Raw genomic sequence first — 22,109 nt, forward strand, 5'->3', positions numbered from 1 at the left:
ACTTACTCATTCTGGTATTCACAGAAGGCACTTACTCATTTTGGTATTCACAGAAGTTAGGAGTCCTAACTTTAGGACTCCTAAATGCCTTCTGTGAATACCGAAAGTCTTACAGTTAGGATTTTTCTCAGTTTAGGAGTAGTAAAGTTAGGACTCCTAACTTTAGTACTCCTAAATTTAGAAGAATCCTAACTTTATGACTTTCGGTATTCACAGAAGGCATTTAGGACTCCTAACTTCTGTGAATACCGAAATGAGTAAGTGCCTTCTGTGAATACCGAAATGAGTAAGTGCCTTCTGTGAATACAAAAATGAGTAAGTGCCTTCTGTGAATACCAAAATGAGTAAGTGCCTTCTGTGAATACCGAAATGATAGTAAGTTTAGGATTTTGTCTTAAGTAAGTTCTGTGAATCGGGCCCGATGATCATACATGTGCAATGAGGGCTTCCTATGCCACAGAAGGTGACACGACGCTGGACGGTGTGGACTGGAGGGGCGCAGCATGCGCATCCTTCTTAAGCGCGCATGACCACCACCAGCCCCCTGGGCTGCGGAGGGCTGACATTGCGTGAAGCATTCATTATTCTGGTAGTACAGACCCTTTGTAACTGCCACCTGCTAGGGAGCGTTGCCAACTGGCCTCTCCTGTGTATTTCAATTGCTCTGCCAGCCCCTGAAACCAGATCTCTTCCCTACCATGGATGCTGTGTTTGTGTGGTCCCTTTATGTGCCTGGTGTGGTACCTGAGATGAAGGGTGGAAGAGAACCCAAAAGTGCAGTGCTATCTTCTCCCAAGCACATCTGGGGCCCTCTGGAGTGGAACAAACTCAGCAGAGAGGAGGGTGATAGAAGATCCGTTTGTGGAGTAGGGAACATCCTTGTCCCCTCCTTACTTCATTGTTTCATAGATTCCTTGTAATGTTACAAGGGCCACTGGCATTATGCACCTGTGCGACCGCGGTGTTTTTTGCATAGTCAGGGATCAGACGCATTTGCCACATAATCCATTATCTGCTGTGTAATCTGTGGATTTTAACCCCCAAAAATGGTTTCTAGCTCTAACAGTTCCAAAGTTACTAAACGTCTAGTGACACGTGTTGCTGCGTAGTGGAAGGCGCTTTGCAAAGGTTGACGGGCCACCTTTTTCGTGGTTACTGCTATCTTTGGGTGTTAAAAGTGCTAATAATGAGGTGCAACCCATGCCCAGACAGGGCTAACAAGTGCTAAAATGACAAAATAATGAAGTAATACTAGCAGAAAAAAGTGCTGCATTATTCTGTATAATTTGCCTTTTATATCCGCATAATCTAGTCACCCCTGCCGCATAATTTAGCTCTCTACTGCTGCATAAACCCAGTGGCCCTGAGTGTTAGTCATTTAGGATGTGGTTGAGTTGTGAATCTCCTCCCCCCTTTGAGCCCTTGTTTTAGGTTTCCCCTGAAAGGCGACTCCAAACTCCACACCCCCTTCCTGCTCACACATGAAGGCAAAGACCATGGCTAGACCTAGCTGGGAGGAACTGGGCAGGAACTGGGAAGGAACTGCCTGAAACTGGTCCCAGAACTGAGTGTTGGAATATACCAATGCTGCCTGTAACCTGAGTATAAAGATGGTAGAATCTTTCAGCCGGTGTGCCAAGAAGCCTGGGTCCCACATCAGTGATGACGAGGGAACTCTTTAGTGCTCCAGGGGTGGGGTATCCACTGCAGACCCCCCTTCGCAGGTTCTAGACCAGTAATCTGGGTGGTTCTACCGTCTGCCTGGAGAAGCTGCCTGGGGGTCCCGTCTTGAAGGAAGAAGTTGGTCGACTCCTCAGGGAGCAGCATTGAAGGAGCTCTTACATGAGGGAGACGCTGCACAGAAGAGAGGTAGCGGAGAAGGAGAGGGGGCGACACTGAGACGGCTGCTGCAGTGACCAGATGACCTGCACGGCTCCTGCTGAGGCAGGTCTGGATGACCCGAGGGTCCCAGCCTGACCTGGTCAAGGGTCCATGACCGGGGCAGGGGCGGCTCTAGGCTCATGGCGGCCCTGGGCAGGAAGCGTAGATAGGGGGCTCTGGAAGAGGGGGTCCGGGCAGGGCAGAGGTTTGGAAGTGGAACAGAGCCGGAGGTCGCCAAATCCCTGCCAGGGGCCGCCACGCAAATATGTACCCATCCTCAGAGGATTATTATATTAAGGATATATATTGGCGTGGCGGCCTCTGGGGTTTGGCAGCCCTGTGCAGGTGCACAGCTTGCACATGCCTAAGGCCGCCCCTGACCAGGGGGACTTCCTGTTTTTGGGGTTATCCCGCTGAGATAAGTTAGTGCTTAGAAGTGAGAGGTGCTGACTGTCTCACACCTGCATTCAGCAGTTTCAAATAAGTGACCCGTTCAAAGAAAAAGCCGCCCTCCACTCACTGGAAGAAGACAACGATCAATGCTAGAACTTCCCCACTGAGTCGGGTGGGCTCCTTGGGTTCGTTTGGATGGGCAGTCTAGGCGCTAGGGAGATCCAAAGAAGCAGGTCCCACCTGACCACGAGCCACGCTTCTTGTGCACAGTTACTGGTGCCGTGACGCTCATCTGACTGAGCGTGCACACACACTGCAGCCTCAGTCATGTTGTCTGAGCCGGGGCAGAGAGCAGACGACCTACGCTAGGTGGAACTTGAAAAGAATACATCTCCCACTGATCGCTGACAGGTGCCCATGGTAAACTCAAAGGGGCCGATGTACGTTGCTTTGCTGATTTGCAGAATCCGCAATATATTTTGTGACGCGATTACCAAATCCCAAAATTGGTTGGCGATTCGGTTTTAGGGGGGGGGGGGCATGTTAAGGGCATCCCTTCCTAATAGTGACTCGCAATGGTATGTGTGAATGTTTTGCGAACGAAATGCGGTCCGAATCCCAGTTGGTGGTGACCCATTTGCAAATGGGAAGCAGTCCCCAAGGAACCCCTTCCCCTTTCTGAATGTTTGTAAAAACATTTTTTAAGAGCACTGCCTACTCTTAAAAATGAAAAGAAGAACTTTAACTTTTGTTTTTTAAATGAAGCCCATTTTGCTTTAAAGAGAATGTGCTGCATTTGAAAAAAAAACATTGCTTTATTCAAAAACAATCACAGACATGGTGGTTTGCTGACCCGTGTAGGCCACCATCCCCGTGATTTTATTGATTACCAATGGGTTGCAAATTGTGACCTACCTCATGAATAATAATGAGTTGGGTCAATTTACGACTCACTGGGTATCGCAAATAGTGTATAGAACACCGTAGTACATCGCAAACATTCGCTATTAGGTAACCGCAAACACAAACGTTTGTACATCTGGCCCACAGTTAGGTGCTATCATCTGGAAGGGAGGGGCACCATTATCCCTCTGAACTTAAATGCATTCAACTCCAGGAGCCAGCCAGCTTGAGGGGGGGTGGGCACCAGAGTCACAGCTCCCCCTGAGCCCCCCCCTGAGGGCTAAACATCCATTCACGCATTATTGAATTGACTCTGTCTAGTGGAATAGCAGAGACTGAACACAGCCAACTGCACGTGACCCATTTACACAAGAATCAGGTCTAACTTGTTGCGTGCCTTCTGCACTTTGTGTATAGGTTGTTTCGAACGTTCATTTATTTCCCATCTTAAGCAGAAGCACAGGCTGGACATCAGTGTATTGATTGTTGGCAGACGACCGATGAGTCTATGGTCTCTGTCCTTGCCCCACTCCCCGCAAGTATTGCCCGGCCTCCCAGGGAAAGAAGGATGCCGTGACAGGGGAGAGTAGGGTAGGTGTCTGCCATCGGAGTCCAGCCTGGGACCTCGAAGGTAACCTCATGGCTACACTGCTGACTTTGGAGCTGGGAAACCAAGGTTCGAGCCTCGGGGTCGACTCTGCATCCTGTGATTCTGGGCAAATCACTTCATCTCCCCGTGCCTACCAATAAAAAGGTTGGGTCCTGGTGTAATGTAACCGGTGCTCATGTAAAGTGCTCTGATACCTTAGGGTCGAGTCCATGCTATATAAATCTGCAAAACAAAACATGCCATGCCTCCCCACACCCTCCAACCAGCAGATTGAGCCCAGCTCTAAGGGCAGGGAGGGTCTGCCCAGTCCATCACGACCCATCCACACACGTACATACAACACGTGTGTATCCAGGACTCATCACAGCCCTCCAGGACTCAGCTATCCAGTATATTATTACACAATATTAACCATCAAGGGCACCTGCAGGGTAGTAAGCCCCCCCTCATATGGACACTTGGACTCTTAAGAGCAGCCATGCTAGTGACCATCAGAGTAGTCAATAAATTCCCCTGACAGTCTGTTCAAGGCGCTGGCTGTGGCCTGGCCCGCAGGCTCGCTGGTGACCTGTGGCCCACTTACCTGGCTCATATCCACCTTTCCAACCTTGCAGCTGCATTGCCAGTGACCTTGGCTTCCTGACCTTGGGGCACACTCCTCGCCTTTTGACAGGGACCTCCAGGCTGCCCTTGAACCTGCTTGTTGTGCCCTGGACCGCAAGGCTGACCCTGCAGCCACCGGGCTCCTGGTGGCCCAGCCCCCATCTCCCTGCCCCTGGCCACGGTGCTCACCTTGCAGCTGGTGACTCCCTGTTACCGCATCCCCACGGGGGGCGTCCTTCTGGACCCAGTGATATCCGTTGGCTGAAATGGTGCACCCCGGCTCCGACCACCACGTCTCCAGCTCGTCCAGCGTTGTCTTCAGCTTGTTGACCTGGAGTAAAGAACCGGGGGAGGAGTCAAGGAGAGGCAGAGTACATGGGTATAGGAAGTTTGGGGGACGCGGAGATATATCACCCACAGAATTTGGGGTGGGGGGATGGGGGAAAAGGGTGGGGGGACGAGGCAACAAAACAATTTCCTGTCTCCCTTCTGTGATTCACAGGGCCATTAGCACAGGTAAGCGCTACCGATGATGGCCGTGCACTTGACCTGTGACCTGCCTCCAGTTACCTGTGACCAATCTGATAGTCACAAAGGCCACACACTCGCTACCCTTTGTTGTGTTGCAACCCTCCAGGAATTATCACCTGGTGGCCACAGCTGCCTGTAGTCTGCAATTTTGAGAACAAAGGAGAGAGGTCCTTTGTTGATTGTTGTCTGATCCGCCCCTCCTCAGCCCTACCCTATCGCCGCCTTGAAGACCGAGCCCTGAAGGCAGCAGGAAGATTTGAAGAAGTGAAGTAATGAACAACAAAAACAAACAGGGTTGAGGCAAAAGAACTTGCACCTAAGTATTACAAATGGCTTATCTTGTATAACGATGGTGCTCAAAACCAGGAAGTAGAAGTACACCCCTCTTTACTTCCTATTGGAAAAACAATATGGTAACAATAGCAAAATTGGAATTAGCACCCATCCAAGGTTATAACATCATTAATCTTCATAGCAACATGTGTCCATGAAAAGGATAGTGAGAGCAGGTTCCAAAACTGTTCTTTATTGATGAACGTCTTTAAAATCCAAATAATGATTCTTTTTGGCCAACGCGTTTCGTCTCTGTCGAGACTTCTTCAGGGCTCAAGATGAAGTATAGATGATTTTAATATATTCCACTGAAAAAAGTAAATGCAGTTGAGCGACATTGGTCAATCAAAGGTCAAAGAACAATCTGAATTTGTTGTCTAGAACCCATAGTAACGAGAACGGGCGTGGTGGCCAGAAGCAATTCAGGATGTCAGAACTTGTGTGTGTTAAACCGAGCATTGAGACCAGACCCCTAAAAGTAAAGTAATGAGATGGTGGTAAAATACAGCATTTGCCTAGGTGCTTCACCACTCACAGACAGCATCCTCACCACACCACGGCTGTAGTGTGCACTGATCACCACTCAAGACACACTTTTAGAGAGACACACAAACACAGACAGACTCACACACAGACACATGCACACAAATATTGGCAGTGGGCAGAAAAAAATACTTAATGGCACATTTCTCAGGACGTCAATCTCTCCAGATGGAATTTCGCTCCTGTAAAACAAAAATGCTAACGTTTTCAGACTTCATATAAATCAGTAAAATTAACTTCTGAAGTCAGCATTTTATCCACTTGCACGACAATGCCCCCCCCCTCCCATCCCCCCATCAAGCTAACGTTCTCTGTTAACGCCTGCGCCTATCTGCAAGTTTCAAGTTCACATACAGGCACTCCGAACAAAGGGCCATATTTTCAAGTAAGGGCGAGACATTATTGCCGCTTTTATCGCAGGAAACTGCCACTAAAGCGGCGATAATGGGCTTGATAATAAGTCCTTGAGAATTCCCATACCAGCCCTTAACACCAGAACCTGGGCTGCTATGGGAATTCACAAGGGCCTATTATCAAGCCCATTATCGACGCTTTAGCTGCAGTTTCCTGCGATAAAAGCAGCAATAATGTATTGCCTTTCTTGATAATATGGCCCTCAGAATCCATTCTGAGGTCAGCACATTGAGTACTATTCGAAACGGTAATGTTAAGGCCCGGTATTTACAGCACTTAGGGGCATATTATCAAGAATGGCGATAAAATTATCGCCGCCGCTTTCTTGATAATATGCCCCTTAGAAACTAGAAAGGGTGTTATGAAGCGCTGTATGAACGATCAATTTGTTCTTTGCTATTCCATCAACATTTGTATAGCGCCTTCTATAATCAGTAAGGCACCTTAGCGCTTCTTAACAGAGGTACTCATTTTGATCGGGGTCTGCGATTTCCATCACCACCGCGTGCGACAAGCTGCAGGCCACACATTCCACTCCTGGCGCAGCTGCCATCCTTCCGACGTGAGCCCGATGCTTCCTTATCTCTATTCAAGGGCTGGCTCTAGGGTGACCAACTGGCATGGGTGCAAATTCAGGACGGTGAGTGTAAAAATTCAGGACGAATGGTCAAAATTCAGGACAAAAATTCAGGACAAAAGGTCAAAATTCAGGACAAAAGGTCAAAATTCAGGACAAAAGGTCAAAATTCAGGACAAAAGTTACGTTTTACAGAAACATCAGAGGAGGTTGCGCAATAGAATATAAGTAAGCAAATAGACAACCAAAATAAGTGCAAGTCTTATATTAGGTTGAGGCAATCGTGCCCTTCTTGGGTTTTTTTTTGGTATGCGCTACTCTGCAGGTCTTAGCCCCCTTAGTTCCCTCATCGCCAGCCTTTTCATGGCCAGCTTACCGCCAAGAAGAGGCTGGCAGTGAAGAAACTCGTAATATGCTTGGTGGTGCCGCAGCTGCACCCCAAGTTACATTGATAGGGGGTCCCAGTGCACTTTTACTTATAAGAGAAAGATAAAGTAAAGATTGAAAAAACATAAACGTAAGCCTAGCCAAGTAGTAATGCAGATACACTGTTATTGAATCACAATGGACCTGGCATGAACAATATACTGCTTATTTAAAGGTACACAAGTTCGTGCCCCAAGGGGTGAGGGAGAGGTAGGGAGTGCGAGTTGGTGTGATGATGGCATGCAAGGATGGAGGATTTTTGCAAGATCAAAAGTGATGGTCAATCAATTATTGGTCTGAATACAAATACAGATAAATTGCTTCCATGTGGAGCCAGAAGACAAACGCATCAATGTTAAACAATATTCATATTGCCATGTTTTAGGTGTCCCTCGTGAGCGCATTATAACTGAGGCATGTGCTGGCGGAATTATAGTTGTCGACGTTTCGACTCCAATGTGGAGAAGGATCAATGGAGGCCTTACCAGGGGTCTTCCTAAGGACGGGGGGGGGGGGGGGGGAGCGGGTGGGGTGAGTGGGCAAAGGCTGTGATGTAGATTACCACAGTGTAAATTAAATGGAACTGCGGTCACAGTGGGCTCTGCAGTTTAGAAAGAGAACGGAGGTGGCAAAGGATTACTGGGGATAGAAGAAATCAAAACTCCAGTGCGTGGTAAAATACTTCACGACAAAAGCCGCTGTGTTTGGTCAGCCAACCCGGACTTGTATTGAGGATAGCAGAGATCAAGTCTCCAATATATGGTAGATTACTACGCAAAGGAAAGCCTCCGAGGACGGTCAGCCAACCCGTATAGTTTCTTGAAGTGAACTGTGGTCCGATTCCCGACAGCCGTCAACGCACTCAGTCAATGCTGCACCACCAGCATATTACTGCCTCGCACCGCTGCAACACCACTAGGTACCGGGAATTCCCCAGCAGTTGCAGAGGGCCTGCGGCAGTCCGACCACGTAACTCAAAATAGGGCGGCAGGACCACTGGTGTGGCCGCCGCAGGTAATGAGGGAGAAATGCATCCAAGGCTGCAGCACGAGGCACTTGCCTGGCAGGTTAGTATGGCACTAGAAGATTTTGGGATTAGTGCACACCAGTCATGTAATGTAATGTAAATGTAATGTAAATTGTAAATTGATACTTGTATAGTGCACTACTCACCCGCAAGGGTCTCAAGGCGCTTGTACGAATACCGCTGTGGAACCCATCCTGGCTTTCCCTGTGAGGCGTCCACTCCAGGGCACCCCCAACGTGGAGGCCAGGCATCCGTAGCATTGTGAGCGCCGTTGTGGAGATTAAGCCCAGAGTTGCAGAGTGGGACTCCATGATTAGAATAGGCACCGAGGCGAGAATTATCAGGTACATGGAATTTTTGAGCCCAAGACCCGCCGAAGCAGGGAATTGAACCCTGGTCCCAGGCCAGACCTCTGTAGCAGGGTCTGCCGCTCTAACCATTGAGCCACACTTCTCCACATGCTATGTTAGACGTTTCTAATTGCGCTCTTTGTTCTCCATTAACTAGAAATATTGAAATAAAATGAAATCTTATTGTTCATAAACTATGCCTTGCTACCAGTCCATCCCACAGTCAGCTTCTGAAGTGGTTTTGTCTTTGGGCTTGGAGCACTGCTTAGGCTACAGGAATGATAACTACAGCCCTGGCAGCACCGGCTTTACTTCTGGCTCCACCTAGTGTGACAACCTTCGTTGGTCCCGCCCCCCAAAGACCTCATTCTTCAAGGATTCTCTCGGTACCACTATTCAACAGTGTCCCTCTTTCCTTCATGTACTCTTTCCCATGTGTATTTAATCATTTCTTTTATAGTGGTACTCATCCCAATGTAGTGTCAAGAGTGCCTAACATCACACACTTTATTCAGAGACAATGACTCATAAGTGTGCAAGTCAATGTAGAGGAAATGTTACTTAAGACAATGAGGGCTGCAAGATGTAGGAGTTACAGGTCATTCATACTGGTCGGCATTATTTGCAGGGCCACTGAAATTATGCGGCAGGGTTGACTAAATTATACAGCAAGTAAAGGCAAATTATGCAGCATAATGCGGCACATATTTTGTAGTATTACTTTATTATTTTTAATTTTAAAACATGGAAAATTGGTAATACTGTCTAAGCAAAGATTTCCCCTCATCAGTACCAGCTTAACAACTTAATAAATAAATAAGCAACGGAAAGATGACCATTGAAGGGCCTAGCACTATGCTTAAATACCATTTTCCACTCTTTTAGTAACTTTTGATCCATTTGAGCTAGAAACAATTTTTTTGTTAAAATTTCAAATTATGCAACAGATAATGGGCTATATGGTAAATACGGCAAATCAATAATTATAAGAAAAAGAACAGCGGTTGCATAAGTGCATAATTCCAGTTCCCCCGATTACATGTTAAGAATATTTGGTCTGGAGACATACAAACTCAGGGTTTAAAACATAACATAGTGGTTGGGGGTTGTTCTTACTGATACATATTTATTATTATCCAAATGAACCCACTGAACTATCTACATAAAATAAATGTTGAACTGCATGCTACACTTTGTGCTTTCAAGAGGCACATTATCCCCCTGCTCTGCTTTAATACTGGGACCAGTCAAAGCTCAGATATCTCTCAAGGAGATACATTAATCACCAGAGTTAAACTGACATTTTTTTTGTGGTGGCAAAATAATTGCAGACTGGCAAAGAACACAGAAGTCTTTGCCATTAGCTCTGTCGTCTATTTCAAAATGCAGCGCACCGGAAGCTTTTGGGTTACACCATAGTTGTAAGCTGATGTTTTAAAAAGCAGAATGCAGGCACAGACACACACCGTGCTGTAACTGCAGCATGGCCCATGGCCCATTGTCATTCTGTATGCGGGAATCGCCACAGACAGAATGACATGGGGCTAACGGACAGACGTGAGGGGCAGTTGAAGCCTCTTCGTCACCTCATAGAAATGCGAGATGGACCCAGCAGTGAGTGCTCTAAAACGCTTGAAGCTTCGCACAGGGGTCATCCCAGATTTCTGGAAACGCCAGAATTACGGACAAAAGGCGTCCGTTATGTTATATTATGTTATGTTAAATTTTATTTCTACAGCGCACGTACGCCCGTAGGCTTCATGGCGCTACTGAAGTTTCTGAGAATACAGCGTAAAGAATTATGACGGACAACGGACATGGCAATGAAATTACGGACGGTCCGTGAAATTTACGGACGGTTGATCTCCCTAGTCATCCCAGATTTCTGGAAACGCCAGAATTACGAACAAAAGGCGTCCGTGAAAAGAATTATGACGGACAACGGACATGGCAATGAAATTACGGATGGTCCGTGAAATTTACGGACGGTTGGTCACCCTAGCTGGCTCCGCTCTCCAGCCATGGAGGGCCACCAGACCTTTCACCCACATTATCACCACCATTCACAGCAGCAGCGGACATGCTGCATCCGCAGCGCAGGTCTATGTCCTGCTCTCTTGAGGCTGAGACAGAAGGGAACTGGTTCCTCAGAGATTCCTCCTTGTTAAAGCCCTAGTTCTACTCTTGGCGTGACTCTACTCTGTGCAAGGTCCAACGATGATGCTACAAATAGGCAGCTGCTCAGGGCCCCAGCGTCCAGCTGACCTACATGGGCCCTATGACCGTGTGGCCCCCTGCCCTGGGCCGCATGGTGCGGTGATGAGAGGGGCCAGGAACTTCAAATCACGGAGCTCTGCAAAGAATGGGGCCTCGCAGGGCTGGACATGACTGTGAGGACCAGGAAAGGGACTCCACGGGGAAGGGAAGGGACTCCACGGTTGGTCCTCACAGCGCTACACCGTAGGTGCGATGCTCAGGGTAGGAAACATGGGCGTAGGAAGTGTGGGGGACGCGGGGGATATATCCCCCCAGATTTTAAAGTGGGGGGGACAAGCATGGGAGGGACAAGAGGACAAAATAATTTCCCCTCTCCCTTCTGTTATTCACAGGTCCATTAGCGCGAAAGTGCTACCTAATGGCCCTGCACTTGACCTGCCTGGAGTCAAAGAGGCCACCCGCCCTCTGCCCTTTGTTATGCTGCAGGAAAGCTTGGTCTCCTAAGGGCAGAGAAGGAAAAAAACTCTGTCTCTTTTCCTTCATACCCAGAGAAGGCAAGCAGAGTGTCAACTTCTCCTGATCTGCCTCTGGCAGCGGCCCTCCTCCCCCTCTCTCTTTATTTTTCCTCTATCTCGTTCTGTCTTTGAATCCCTCTTTGTTAAGTTCTGATTTCAAGAGACAGCTTTTACGTTCTTTCTCTTGCCTCTCCTTGTCTTTATTTGTTTAATTGTGAATTGGAGCCAAAATAGGAAGAACACTTTGGCTGGAAATGCTGACCATTTTATAATTCCAAAGAAAAACCTCAGGATGGAGAGAAAAAAGGATTAAATACCTAAATAAAGTGATAGAGTGGTCAGCAGACAGGCCAGATTGTTATTTACACCCACACACATTAGCGCCACTTTACAGAGTTTGCCAGTGAAAGCGCTTCCTTTTTTTCTTCTTTCTTTGAACAACATTGTTTTCCCACGGGAAGTGAACCATTCCTAAAGGGACTGCAATACCTGGTTGATGAGTGGAGTAGAAACGCTTAATATGATCGTTTTCAACTGTTTCATTATTTTAGCTTATAAAATGTGTACTGCGGCTCTGTGTTCAGGATGTGGGGCCATATGTATCATCAAACTATTTTGCATTTCCTAAATAGCGAATTTTAAGGAATCGCTATTTAGGAAATGCAAAATGGAATGTATGAACAAAATCGCTTTTTATTTGCGATTCCTTAAGCTTCCTTATTTGCGAATTCGCAATTAAGGAATAATTTCCAATGCATTCCTATGGGCCAGGAGGCCCATAGGAATGAATGCAAAATAATTCTCGAATTGCGAATTCGCAATTTGCTTATTGCAATTTGAGAATTCTTGCAAGGGTGCAGGGGTGTCTCAAAGACACCCTGCTGCACCCCTGAAAAGAACATGTGTGTGCATATGGCGCACATACATGCCCTATGGGCATGTGTGTGCATCACATGCCACCTTTAAAAATGCCAATTTGTGCATTTCTGGAAGAATTTGCAAGTTACCATCAACTGAAAGTTGGTGGTAATTTGTGAATTCTTAAACAAAATTCGCAAGCTAAATTTGCTACATACATAGCATTTAAGGAATCGCAAATTTGCGATTCCCTAAATGCTATGGAAAAAAAAGGAATCACACAAGTTTGCAATTCCTTATTTTGGGAATGTTTCATACATTCCAAAACGTGCAAAACGGCCATTTGCGAGTCGCAAAGGCCGAAATTCTGCGAATTTCGGCCTTTGCGATTCAAAAACGGATTGATACATATGGCCCGTGGTCTTTTTTAAACCAAACTGCTTACATTTTGAAAGGATATAAGCAATGAACACTGAAACAGGTGCCTTCCTGCCTGGTCCTGTAGCCATGTCCTGACTTTTACAGGCAAAATCACTTACTGATTTCTGAATATTGAGTTTAGAACTGTTACTGTAACCATGTTGTTCCTGAATACATTTCAATTTGAAATACCTTGTCATGTTTATGAAATGTCAAATATTAAACATGGCAGTTTTTACACCCACGCAAATCTCTGTCGATGATTTTAATGTGGGTTATCAGGTTATTATCAGTAGGGAGCGGGGAGCATGCTGGGGGATCCGGGGCCTAAAAGCTTCCACTAGACAAACCTTTGATCTCTCTCAATAAAGGTTATTAATCACCAAAGTTATCTTCACATTTTTATTGTTGCCAGAAAATTGCTGGAAACTAGGAATGCAGAAGCAGGTATTTTTCAAACCATAATGCACTTGCAAACACGACGTCCCCACCCTAAGTCTGCGACCTTTGTTTGCTTTCTGTATGAAGATGCAAGATTCATATACATGTTTTTTAACATTTGCTCTGATTACTATATGAAATAATAAACAAGCATACATGCAAACTGTGACAACATACCTGCTTTTCTCAATATTTCACTTCAAAAGTATGCAATTGTATTTGTTTAACGGGCGGTGATTTGTATAAGGTCACTGGGAAGTCCACAAGGTTGTCCCTGTCCCCCCCCGAATTTTAGTGTCTCCTACGCCCCTGGTAGGAAAGGCCCTCCTCCCGAGCTAAGCACTGACGGTGTGGCGCAGCGAGGCCTGGGGTCAGGCCCTGCATAGGGTGACCAGCCTCTGTACGTGGCAGGGCGGCCGGGCTCTGTACGAGGCATGGCGGCCAGCCTTTGTACATGGCAGGGTGGCCAGCCTCTGTACGTGGCAGGGTGGCCGGCCTCTGTACGTGGCAGGGCGGCTAGCCTCTGTACATGGCAGGGCGGCCAGCCCCTGTACATGGCAGGGTGGCCGGCCTCTGTACATGGCAGGGCGGCCAGCCTCTGTACATGGCAGGGTGGCCAGCCTCTGTACGTGGCAGGGCGGCCAGCCTATGTACGTGGCAGGGCGGCCAGCCTCTGTACCTGGCAGGGCGGCCAGCCTCTGTACATGGCAGGGCGGCCAGCCTCTGTACGTGGCAGGGTGGGCGGGCTCTGTACGAGGCAGGGCGGCCAGCCTCTGTACATGGCAGGGTGGCCGGCCTCTGTACGTGGCAGGGCGGCCAGCCTCGGTACATGGCAGGGCAGCCGGCCTCTGTACATGGCAGGGTGGCCGGCCTCTGTACATGGCAGGGCGGCCAGCCTCTGTACGTGGCAGGGCGGCCAGCCTCTGTACATGGCAGGGCGGCCAGCCTCTGTACGTGGCAGGGCGGCCAGCCTCTGTACGTGGCAGGGTGGGCAGCCTCTGTACGTGGCAGGGCGGACAGCCTCTGTACATGGCAGGGTGGCAGGCCTCTGTACGTGGCAGGGTGGCCAGCCTCTGTACGTGGCAGGGTGGCCGGCCTCTGTACGTGGCAGGGCAGCCAGCCTCTGTACATGGCAGGATGGCCAGCCGTTGTACGTGGCAGGGTGGCCGGCCTCTGTACGTGTCAGGGTGGGTGGCCTCTGTACATGGGAGGGCGGCCAGCCTCTGTACGTGGCAGGGCGGCCAGCCTCTGTACGTGGCAGTGTGGGCAGCCTCTGTACGTGGCAGGGCAGCCAGCCTCTGTACGTGGCAGGGTGGCAGGCCTCTGTACGTGGCAGGGTGGCCAGCCTCTGTACGTGGCAGGGCAGCCAGCCTCTGTACGTGGCAGGGCGGCCAGCCTCTGTACGTGGCAGGGCGGCCAGCCTCTGTACATGGCAGGGTGGCAGGCCTCTGTACGTGGCAGGGTGGCCAGCCTCTGTACGTGGCAGGGTGGCCGGCCTCTGTACGTGGCAGGGCAGCCAGCCTCTGTACATGGCAGGGCGGCCAGCCGTTGTACGTGGCAGGGTGGCCAGCCTCTGTACGTGTCAGGGTGGGTGGCCTCTGTACATGGGAGGGCGGCCAGCCTCTGTACATGGCAGGGCGGCCAGCCTCTGTACATGGCAGGGTGGCAGGCCTCTGTACGTGGCAGGGTGGCCAGCCTCTGTACGTGGCAGGGCGGCCAGCCTCTGTACATGGCAGGGCGGCCAGCCTCTGTACGTGGCAGGGTGGGCAGCCTATGTACGTGGCAGGGCGGCCAGCCTCTGTACCTGGCAGGGCGGCCAGCCTCTGTACATGGCAGGGCGGCCAGCCTCTGTACGTGGCAGGGCGGCCGGGCTCTGTACGAGGCAGGGCGGCCAGCCTCTGTACATGGCAGGGTGGCCGGCCTCTGTATGTGGCAGGGCGGCCAGCCTCGGTACATGGCAGGGCGGCCAGCCTCTGTACATGGCAGGGTGGCAGGCCTCTGTACGTGGCAGGGCGGCCAGCCTCTGTACATGGCAGGGCGGCCAGCCTCTGTACATGGCAGGGCGGCCAGCCTCTGTACATGGCAGGGCGGCCAGCCTCTGTACGTGGCAGGGTGGGCAGCCTCTGTACGTGGCAGGGCGGCCAGCCTCTGTACATGGCAGGGTGGCAGGCCTCTGTACATGGCAGGGCGGCCAGCCTCTGTACGTGGCAGGGCGGCCAGCCTCTGTACATGGCAGGGTGGCCGGCCTCTGTATGTGGCAGGGCGGCCAGCCTCGGTACATGGCAGGGCGGCCAGCCTCTGTACATGGCAGGGTGGCAGGCCTCTGTACGTGGCAGGGCGGCCAGCCTCTGTACATGGCAGGGCGGCCAGCCTCTGTACATGGCAGGGCGGCCAGCCTCTGTACATGGCAGGGCGGCCAGCCTCTGTACGTGGCAGGGCGGGCAGCCTCTGTACGTGGCAGGGCGGCCAGCCCCTGTACGTGGCAGGGCGGCCAGCCTCTGTACATGGCAGGGTGGCAGGCCTCTGTACGTGGCAGGGTGGCCGGCCTCTGTACGTGGCAGGGTGGCCGGCCTCTGTACGTGGCAGGGTGGCCAGCCTCTGTATGTGGCAGGGCGCCCAGCCTCTGTACATGGCAGGGCGGCCAGCCGTTGTACGTGGCAGGGCGGCCAGCCTCTGTACATGGCAGGGTGGCAGGCCTCTGTACGTGGCAGGGTGGCCGGCCTCTGTACGTGGCAGGGTGGCCAGCCTCTGTATGTGGCAGGGCGCCCAGCCTCTGTACATGGCAGGGCGGCCAGCCGTTGTACGTGGCAGGGTGGCCAGCCTCTGTACGTGTCAGGGTGGGTGGCCTCTGTACATGGCAGGGCGGCCAGCCTCTGTACATGGCAGGGCGCCCAGCCTCTGTACGTGGCAGGGTGGGCAGCCTCTGTACGTGGCAGGGCAGCCAGCCTCTGTACATGGCAGGGTGGCAGGCCTCTGTACGTGGCAGGGCGGCCAGCCTCTGTACATGGCAGGGCGGCCAGCCTCTGTACGTGGCAGGGTGGGCAGCCTCTGTACGTGGCAGGGCGGCCTCTGTACGTGGCAGGGCGGCCAGCCTCTGTACGTGGCAGGGCGGCCAGCCTCTGTACGTGGCAGGGCGGCCGGGCTCTGTACGAGGCAGGGCGGCCAGCCTCTGTACATGGCAGGGTGGCCGGCCTCTGTATGTGGCAGGGCGGCCAGCCTCGGTACATGGCAGGGCGGCCAGCCTCTGTACATGGCAGGGTGGCAGGCCTCTGTACGTGGCAGGGCGGCCAGCCTCTGTACATGGCAGGGCGGCCAGCCTCTGTACGTGGCAGGGTGGGCAGCCTCTGTACGTGGCAGGGCGGCCAGCCTCTGTACATGGCAGGGTGGCAGGCCTCTGTACGTGGCAGGGTGGCCGGCCTCTGTACGTGGCAGGGTGGCCGGCCTCTGTACGTGGCAGGGTGGCCAGCCTCTGTACGTGGCAGAGCGCCCAGCCTCTGTACGTGGCAGGGTGGCCGGCCTCTGTACGTGGCAGGGCAGCCAGCCTCTGTACATGGCAGGATGGCCAGCCGTTGTACGTGGCAGGGTGGCCGGCCTCTGTACGTGTCAGGGTGGGTGGCCTCTGTACATGGGAGGGCGGCCAGCCTCTGTACGTGGCAGGGCGGCCAGCCTCTGTACGTGGCAGTGTGGGCAGCCTCTGTACGTGGCAGGGCAGCCAGCCTCTGTACGTGGCAGGGTGGCAGGCCTCTGTACGTGGCAGGGTGGCCAGCCTCTGTACGTGGCAGGGCAGCCAGCCTCTGTACGTGGCAGGGCGGCCAGCCTCTGTACGTGGCAGGGCGGCCAGCCTCTGTACATGGCAGGGTGGCAGGCCTCTGTACGTGGCAGGGTGGCCAGCCTCTGTACGTGGCAGGGTGGCCGGCCTCTGTACGTGGCAGGGCAGCCAGCCTCTGTACATGGCAGGGCGGCCAGCCGTTGTACGTGGCAGGGTGGCCAGCCTCTGTACGTGTCAGGGTGGGTGGCCTCTGTACATGGGAGGGCGGCCAGCCTCTGTACATGGCAGGGCGGCCAGCCTCTGTACATGGCAGGGTGGCAGGCCTCTGTACGTGGCAGGGTGGCCAGCCTCTGTACGTGGCAGGGCGGCCAGCCTCTGTACATGGCAGGGCGGCCAGCCTCTGTACGTGGCAGGGTGGGCAGCCTATGTACGTGGCAGGGCGGCCAGCCTCTGTACCTGGCAGGGCGGCCAGCCTCTGTACATGGCAGGGCGGCCAGCCTCTGTACGTGGCAGGGCGGCCGGGCTCTGTACGAGGCAGGGCGGCCAGCCTCTGTACATGGCAGGGTGGCCGGCCTCTGTATGTGGCAGGGCGGCCAGCCTCGGTACATGGCAGGGCGGCCAGCCTCTGTACATGGCAGGGTGGCAGGCCTCTGTACGTGGCAGGGCGGCCAGCCTCTGTACATGGCAGGGCGGCCAGCCTCTGTACATGGCAGGGCGGCCAGCCTCTGTACATGGCAGGGCGGCCAGCCTCTGTACGTGGCAGGGTGGGCAGCCTCTGTACGTGGCAGGGCGGCCAGCCTCTGTACATGGCAGGGTGGCAGGCCTCTGTACATGGCAGGGCGGCCAGCCTCTGTACGTGGCAGGGCGGCCAGCCTCTGTACATGGCAGGGTGGCCGGCCTCTGTATGTGGCAGGGCGGCCAGCCTCGGTACATGGCAGGGCGGCCAGCCTCTGTACATGGCAGGGTGGCAGGCCTCTGTACGTGGCAGGGCGGCCAGCCTCTGTACATGGCAGGGCGGCCAGCCTCTGTACATGGCAGGGCGGCCAGCCTCTGTACATGGCAGGGCGGCCAGCCTCTGTACGTGGCAGGGCGGGCAGCCTCTGTACGTGGCAGGGCGGCCAGCCTCTGTACGTGGCAGGGCGGCCAGCCTCTGTACATGGCAGGGTGGCAGGCCTCTGTACGTGGCAGGGTGGCCGGCCTCTGTACGTGGCAGGGTGGCCGGCCTCTGTACGTGGCAGGGTGGCCAGCCTCTGTATGTGGCAGGGCGCCCAGCCTCTGTACATGGCAGGGCGGCCAGCCGTTGTACGTGGCAGGGCGGCCAGCCTCTGTACATGGCAGGGTGGCAGGCCTCTGTACGTGGCAGGGTGGCCGGCCTCTGTACGTGGCAGGGTGGCCAGCCTCTGTATGTGGCAGGGCGCCCAGCCTCTGTACATGGCAGGGCGGCCAGCCGTTGTACGTGGCAGGGTGGCCAGCCTCTGTACGTGTCAGGGTGGGTGGCCTCTGTACATGGCAGGGCGGCCAGCCTCTGTACATGGCAGGGCGCCCAGCCTCTGTACGTGGCAGGGTGGGCAGCCTCTGTACGTGGCAGGGCAGCCAGCCTCTGTACATGGCAGGGTGGCAGGCCTCTGTACGTGGCAGGGCGGCCAGCCTCTGTACATGGCAGGGCGGCCAGCCTCTGTACGTGGCAGGGTGGGCAGCCTCTGTACGTGGCAGGGCGGCCTCTGTACGTGGCAGGGCGGCCAGCCTCTGTACGTGGCAGGGCGGCCAGCCTCTGTACGTGGCAGGGCGGCCGGGCTCTGTACGAGGCAGGGCGGCCAGCCTCTGTACATGGCAGGGTGGCCGGCCTCTGTATGTGGCAGGGCGGCCAGCCTCGGTACATGGCAGGGCGGCCAGCCTCTGTACATGGCAGGGTGGCAGGCCTCTGTACGTGGCAGGGCGGCCAGCCTCTGTACATGGCAGGGCGGCCAGCCTCTGTACGTGGCAGGGTGGGCAGCCTCTGTACGTGGCAGGGCGGCCAGCCTCTGTACATGGCAGGGTGGCAGGCCTCTGTACGTGGCAGGGTGGCCGGCCTCTGTACGTGGCAGGGTGGCCGGCCTCTGTACGTGGCAGGGTGGCCAGCCTCTGTACGTGGCAGGGCGCCCAGCCTCTGTACATGGCAGGGCGGCCAGCCGTTGTACGTGGCAGGGCGGCCAGCCTCTGTACATGGCAGGGTGGCAGGCCTCTGTACGTGGCAGGGTGGCCGGCCTCTGTACGTGGCAGGGTGGCCGGCCTCTGTACGTGGCAGGGTGGCCAGCCTCTGTATGTGGCAGGGCGCCCAGCCTCTGTACATGGCAGGGCGGCCAGCCGTTGTACGTGGCAGGGTGGCCAGCCTCTGTACGTGTCAGGGTGGGTGGCCTCTGTACATGGCAGGGCGGCCAGCCTCTGTACATGGCAGGGCGCCCAGCCTCTGTACGTGGCAGGGTGGGCAGCCTCTGTACGTGGCAGGGCAACCCAGCCTCTGTACGTGGCAGGGTGGGCAGCCTCTGTACGTGGCAGGGCGGCCAGCCTCTGTACATGGCAGGGTGTCCAGCCTCTGTACGTGACAGGGCAGCCAGCCTCTGTACATGGCAGGGCGGCCAGCCTCTGTACGTGGCAGGGCGGCCAGCCTCTGTACGTGGCAGGGTGGGCAGCCTCTGTACGTGGCAGGGCGGCCAGCCTCTATACATGGCAGGGTGGCAGGCCTCTGTACGTGGCAGGGCGGCCAGCCTCTGTACATGGCAGGGCGGCCAGCCTCTGTACATGGCAGGGCGGCCAGCCTCTGTACATGGCAGGGTGGGCAGCCTCTGTACGTGGCAGGGCGGCCTCTGTACGTGGCAGGGCGGCCAGCCTCTGTACGTGGCAGGGCGGCCAGCCTCTGTACGTGGCAGGGTGGGCAGCCTCTGTACGTGGCAGAGCGGCCAGCCTCTGTACTTGGCAGGGTGGCCGGCCTCTGTACGTGGCAGGGTGGCCAGCCTCTGTACGTGGCAGGTTTGGCCTGTAATTTGGTATCCAGTCCAGCGCTGCCCACACAAAGGCACAGCAGGACACGCACAGTCCCGCACTTTTTAACCTTTTCAAATTATAAAGGGCAAGCAACTGTTTCAGCCCTGGATGAGCTGTGAAAGAGATGCTTGTCAGCTGGAAGGGGGCGCTGCAGCACAGAAGGGGTCCTGCAAAGAGCAGCTTGAGGAAAACCTTCAGCTATTGGGCTGCAAACAACCTTGAATGACCGAATCCGACCCATGTTCAGGGCCAGTCCTGGGGGTGAATGAATGATTACATATTTGTATCGAGCATGGCTACCCGAAGGCATCCCAGCGCTTTAGACAACGTTCATTCACCAAAGCTAGACGAACAGCAGAGTTTTCAGCATCTTCCTGAAACTAAGATGGTTGCTTTCCATTCTGATGTAGAGTGGAAGATTGTTCCAAAGTTTTGAGGCCTGCAGGGAGAAGCGCCGACCACCCATACGCACTCTCCTTATTTTAGGGATTGTCAAGAGATTTTTATTAGAGGATCTTAATTCCCGACCAGGGGAGTACGGGCATAATAATGATTGCATCAATGCGGGTGTTGTTTTATAGACTACTTTATGGACCGTGACCAGAGCCTTAAATTCGATCCTCTGTTGCACTGGCGGAGTGCGGGTTTGGCAGATGTTCTCCGTGGGACGTTCAACAACATACGAGCAGCGCAGTTCTGCGCAGTGTGCAGTATCTTAATTGTCCCTTGAGGGGCACCTAGATATAAAGCATTAGAATAATCTAGGCGAGATAAGATCCGCGCTTGAACTTGGATCCTTCTGGCTTCGAAGGGGAGGAGGAGGATAATTTTCCTCAGAAGCCTCATGAGTGCATAACATGTGGCAGCTACCTTCCAGGCCTGTACTGAGAAGTTAAGAGCTGGGTCCATCCACACCCCAAGGCTCTTGATTTGGGTCCTGGGCTTGGGTGGTTGGCCTAGACTGTCCGGCCACCATTCCTCCACCGTGGTAGGTGCCTTGTATCCCAACATCATCACCTCAGTTTTTGCCCCATTAAGTTTTAGGAAGGATTCATCCATCCATTCCCGAACTTTATTAAGGCAAATGGAGAGGCTTTCAAAGGGGGCATCATGCGTGGTTAAAGAGATAATTAATTGTGTGTCCTCTGCGTATGTGACAAGTTGTACTCCCCAGGGAAGCACCACCTCAGCCAGAGGCCTCATATAAATGTTAAATAAGGTGGGGCTGAGGGACGAACCCTGGGGAACACCGCAGTTAAGACACATTTGGGGGGAGGAAGCCTCGTTTTCAAAGACCACAAAGGTCCTATCAGACAGGAAGGAATGCAGCCACTGTAGTGCGTGGCTCGAGACACCAACTTCCTCAAGCTTGTGAAGCAGGATGGAGTGGTTCACAGTGTCGAAGGCCACGCTCCGGTCTAATAGTAGTATGGCCGCATGGTTACCATTGTCTACGATCTTCCTTGCTTCCTCAACCACTGCAATGAGAGCTGTTTCAGTGCCCTGGTTTCTCCTAAACCCTGTCTGAGTGGCATGAAAGGAGTTGTTATCCTCCAGAAAAGTAGCCAATAGAGAATTGACATATTTCTCCGTGAGTTTACTGATAGTGGGCAAAAGGGAGATGGGGCGGTAGTTTGCCCAATCTTCAGGGTTAAGGTTAGGTTTCTTCAACAGGGCCTTAACTTTAGCCTGTTTCCAGGTAGACGGCACTAGGCCTGAGGCCAGAGATGCATTAATCACCTCCTGAATAACTGGGGCCACAGTGTCTGATACAAGGTTTAATATGGTAGGGGGTGCAGGATCATTCGGGGAGCCTGGTTTTAAATTGTTTAGAAAACGCTGAGTAGTAGGAAGGTCTATCGGATCAAATTCCTTCAGTTGGGTCAGAGCCATGTGGGATAAAGAGGGAGATTCAATAGGAGTATTTTGGAAGGATGAATATATAGTGGCCACTTTAGTGAAAAAGAATTTGGCCAGTTCCTCACATCGTACCAGTGCAAGTCCTGGGTGTTCAATGGGGGAAGACGGGGTGACCAAGGATTTAAAGAGTTTAAAAATTTCTCTCGGGGAGTTGGCGGCTGTACTAATTTTAGTCTGGAAGTAATTGGATTGGGTGATTTTAATCTCCTTTTTATACTTTTTCAAGGCAAGTTTGTAGTTGGCCTTATCGGTTTCAGAATAGTGTTTTCTCCACTGTCTTTCCTGTTGTTTACATACTAGCTTCAATAGTTTCAGGTCAGGCGTGTACCAGGCTTTCTTATTCTCCCCATTTCTATG

General features: G+C 53.2%; 1 protein-coding gene across 1 annotated transcript in view; it reads right to left on the minus strand.

Annotated features, from left to right (window-relative positions):
* LAMC3 (laminin subunit gamma 3) overlaps window positions 1-22,109 on the minus strand; it is a 713,512-nt gene that overhangs the window by 148,895 nt on the left and 542,508 nt on the right. Inside the window, exon 18 of the mRNA XM_086924802.1 lies at window positions 4,580-4,721. Coding sequence (XP_086780928.1) covers window positions 4,580-4,721 — 142 coding nt within the window. The remainder of the gene's footprint in view (window positions 1-4,579; window positions 4,722-22,109) is intronic.

Source organism: Lissotriton vulgaris, chromosome 5 (assembly GCF_964263255.1).
Source record: "Lissotriton vulgaris chromosome 5, aLisVul1.2, whole genome shotgun sequence".
NCBI lineage: Eukaryota > Metazoa > Chordata > Amphibia > Caudata > Salamandridae > Lissotriton > Lissotriton vulgaris.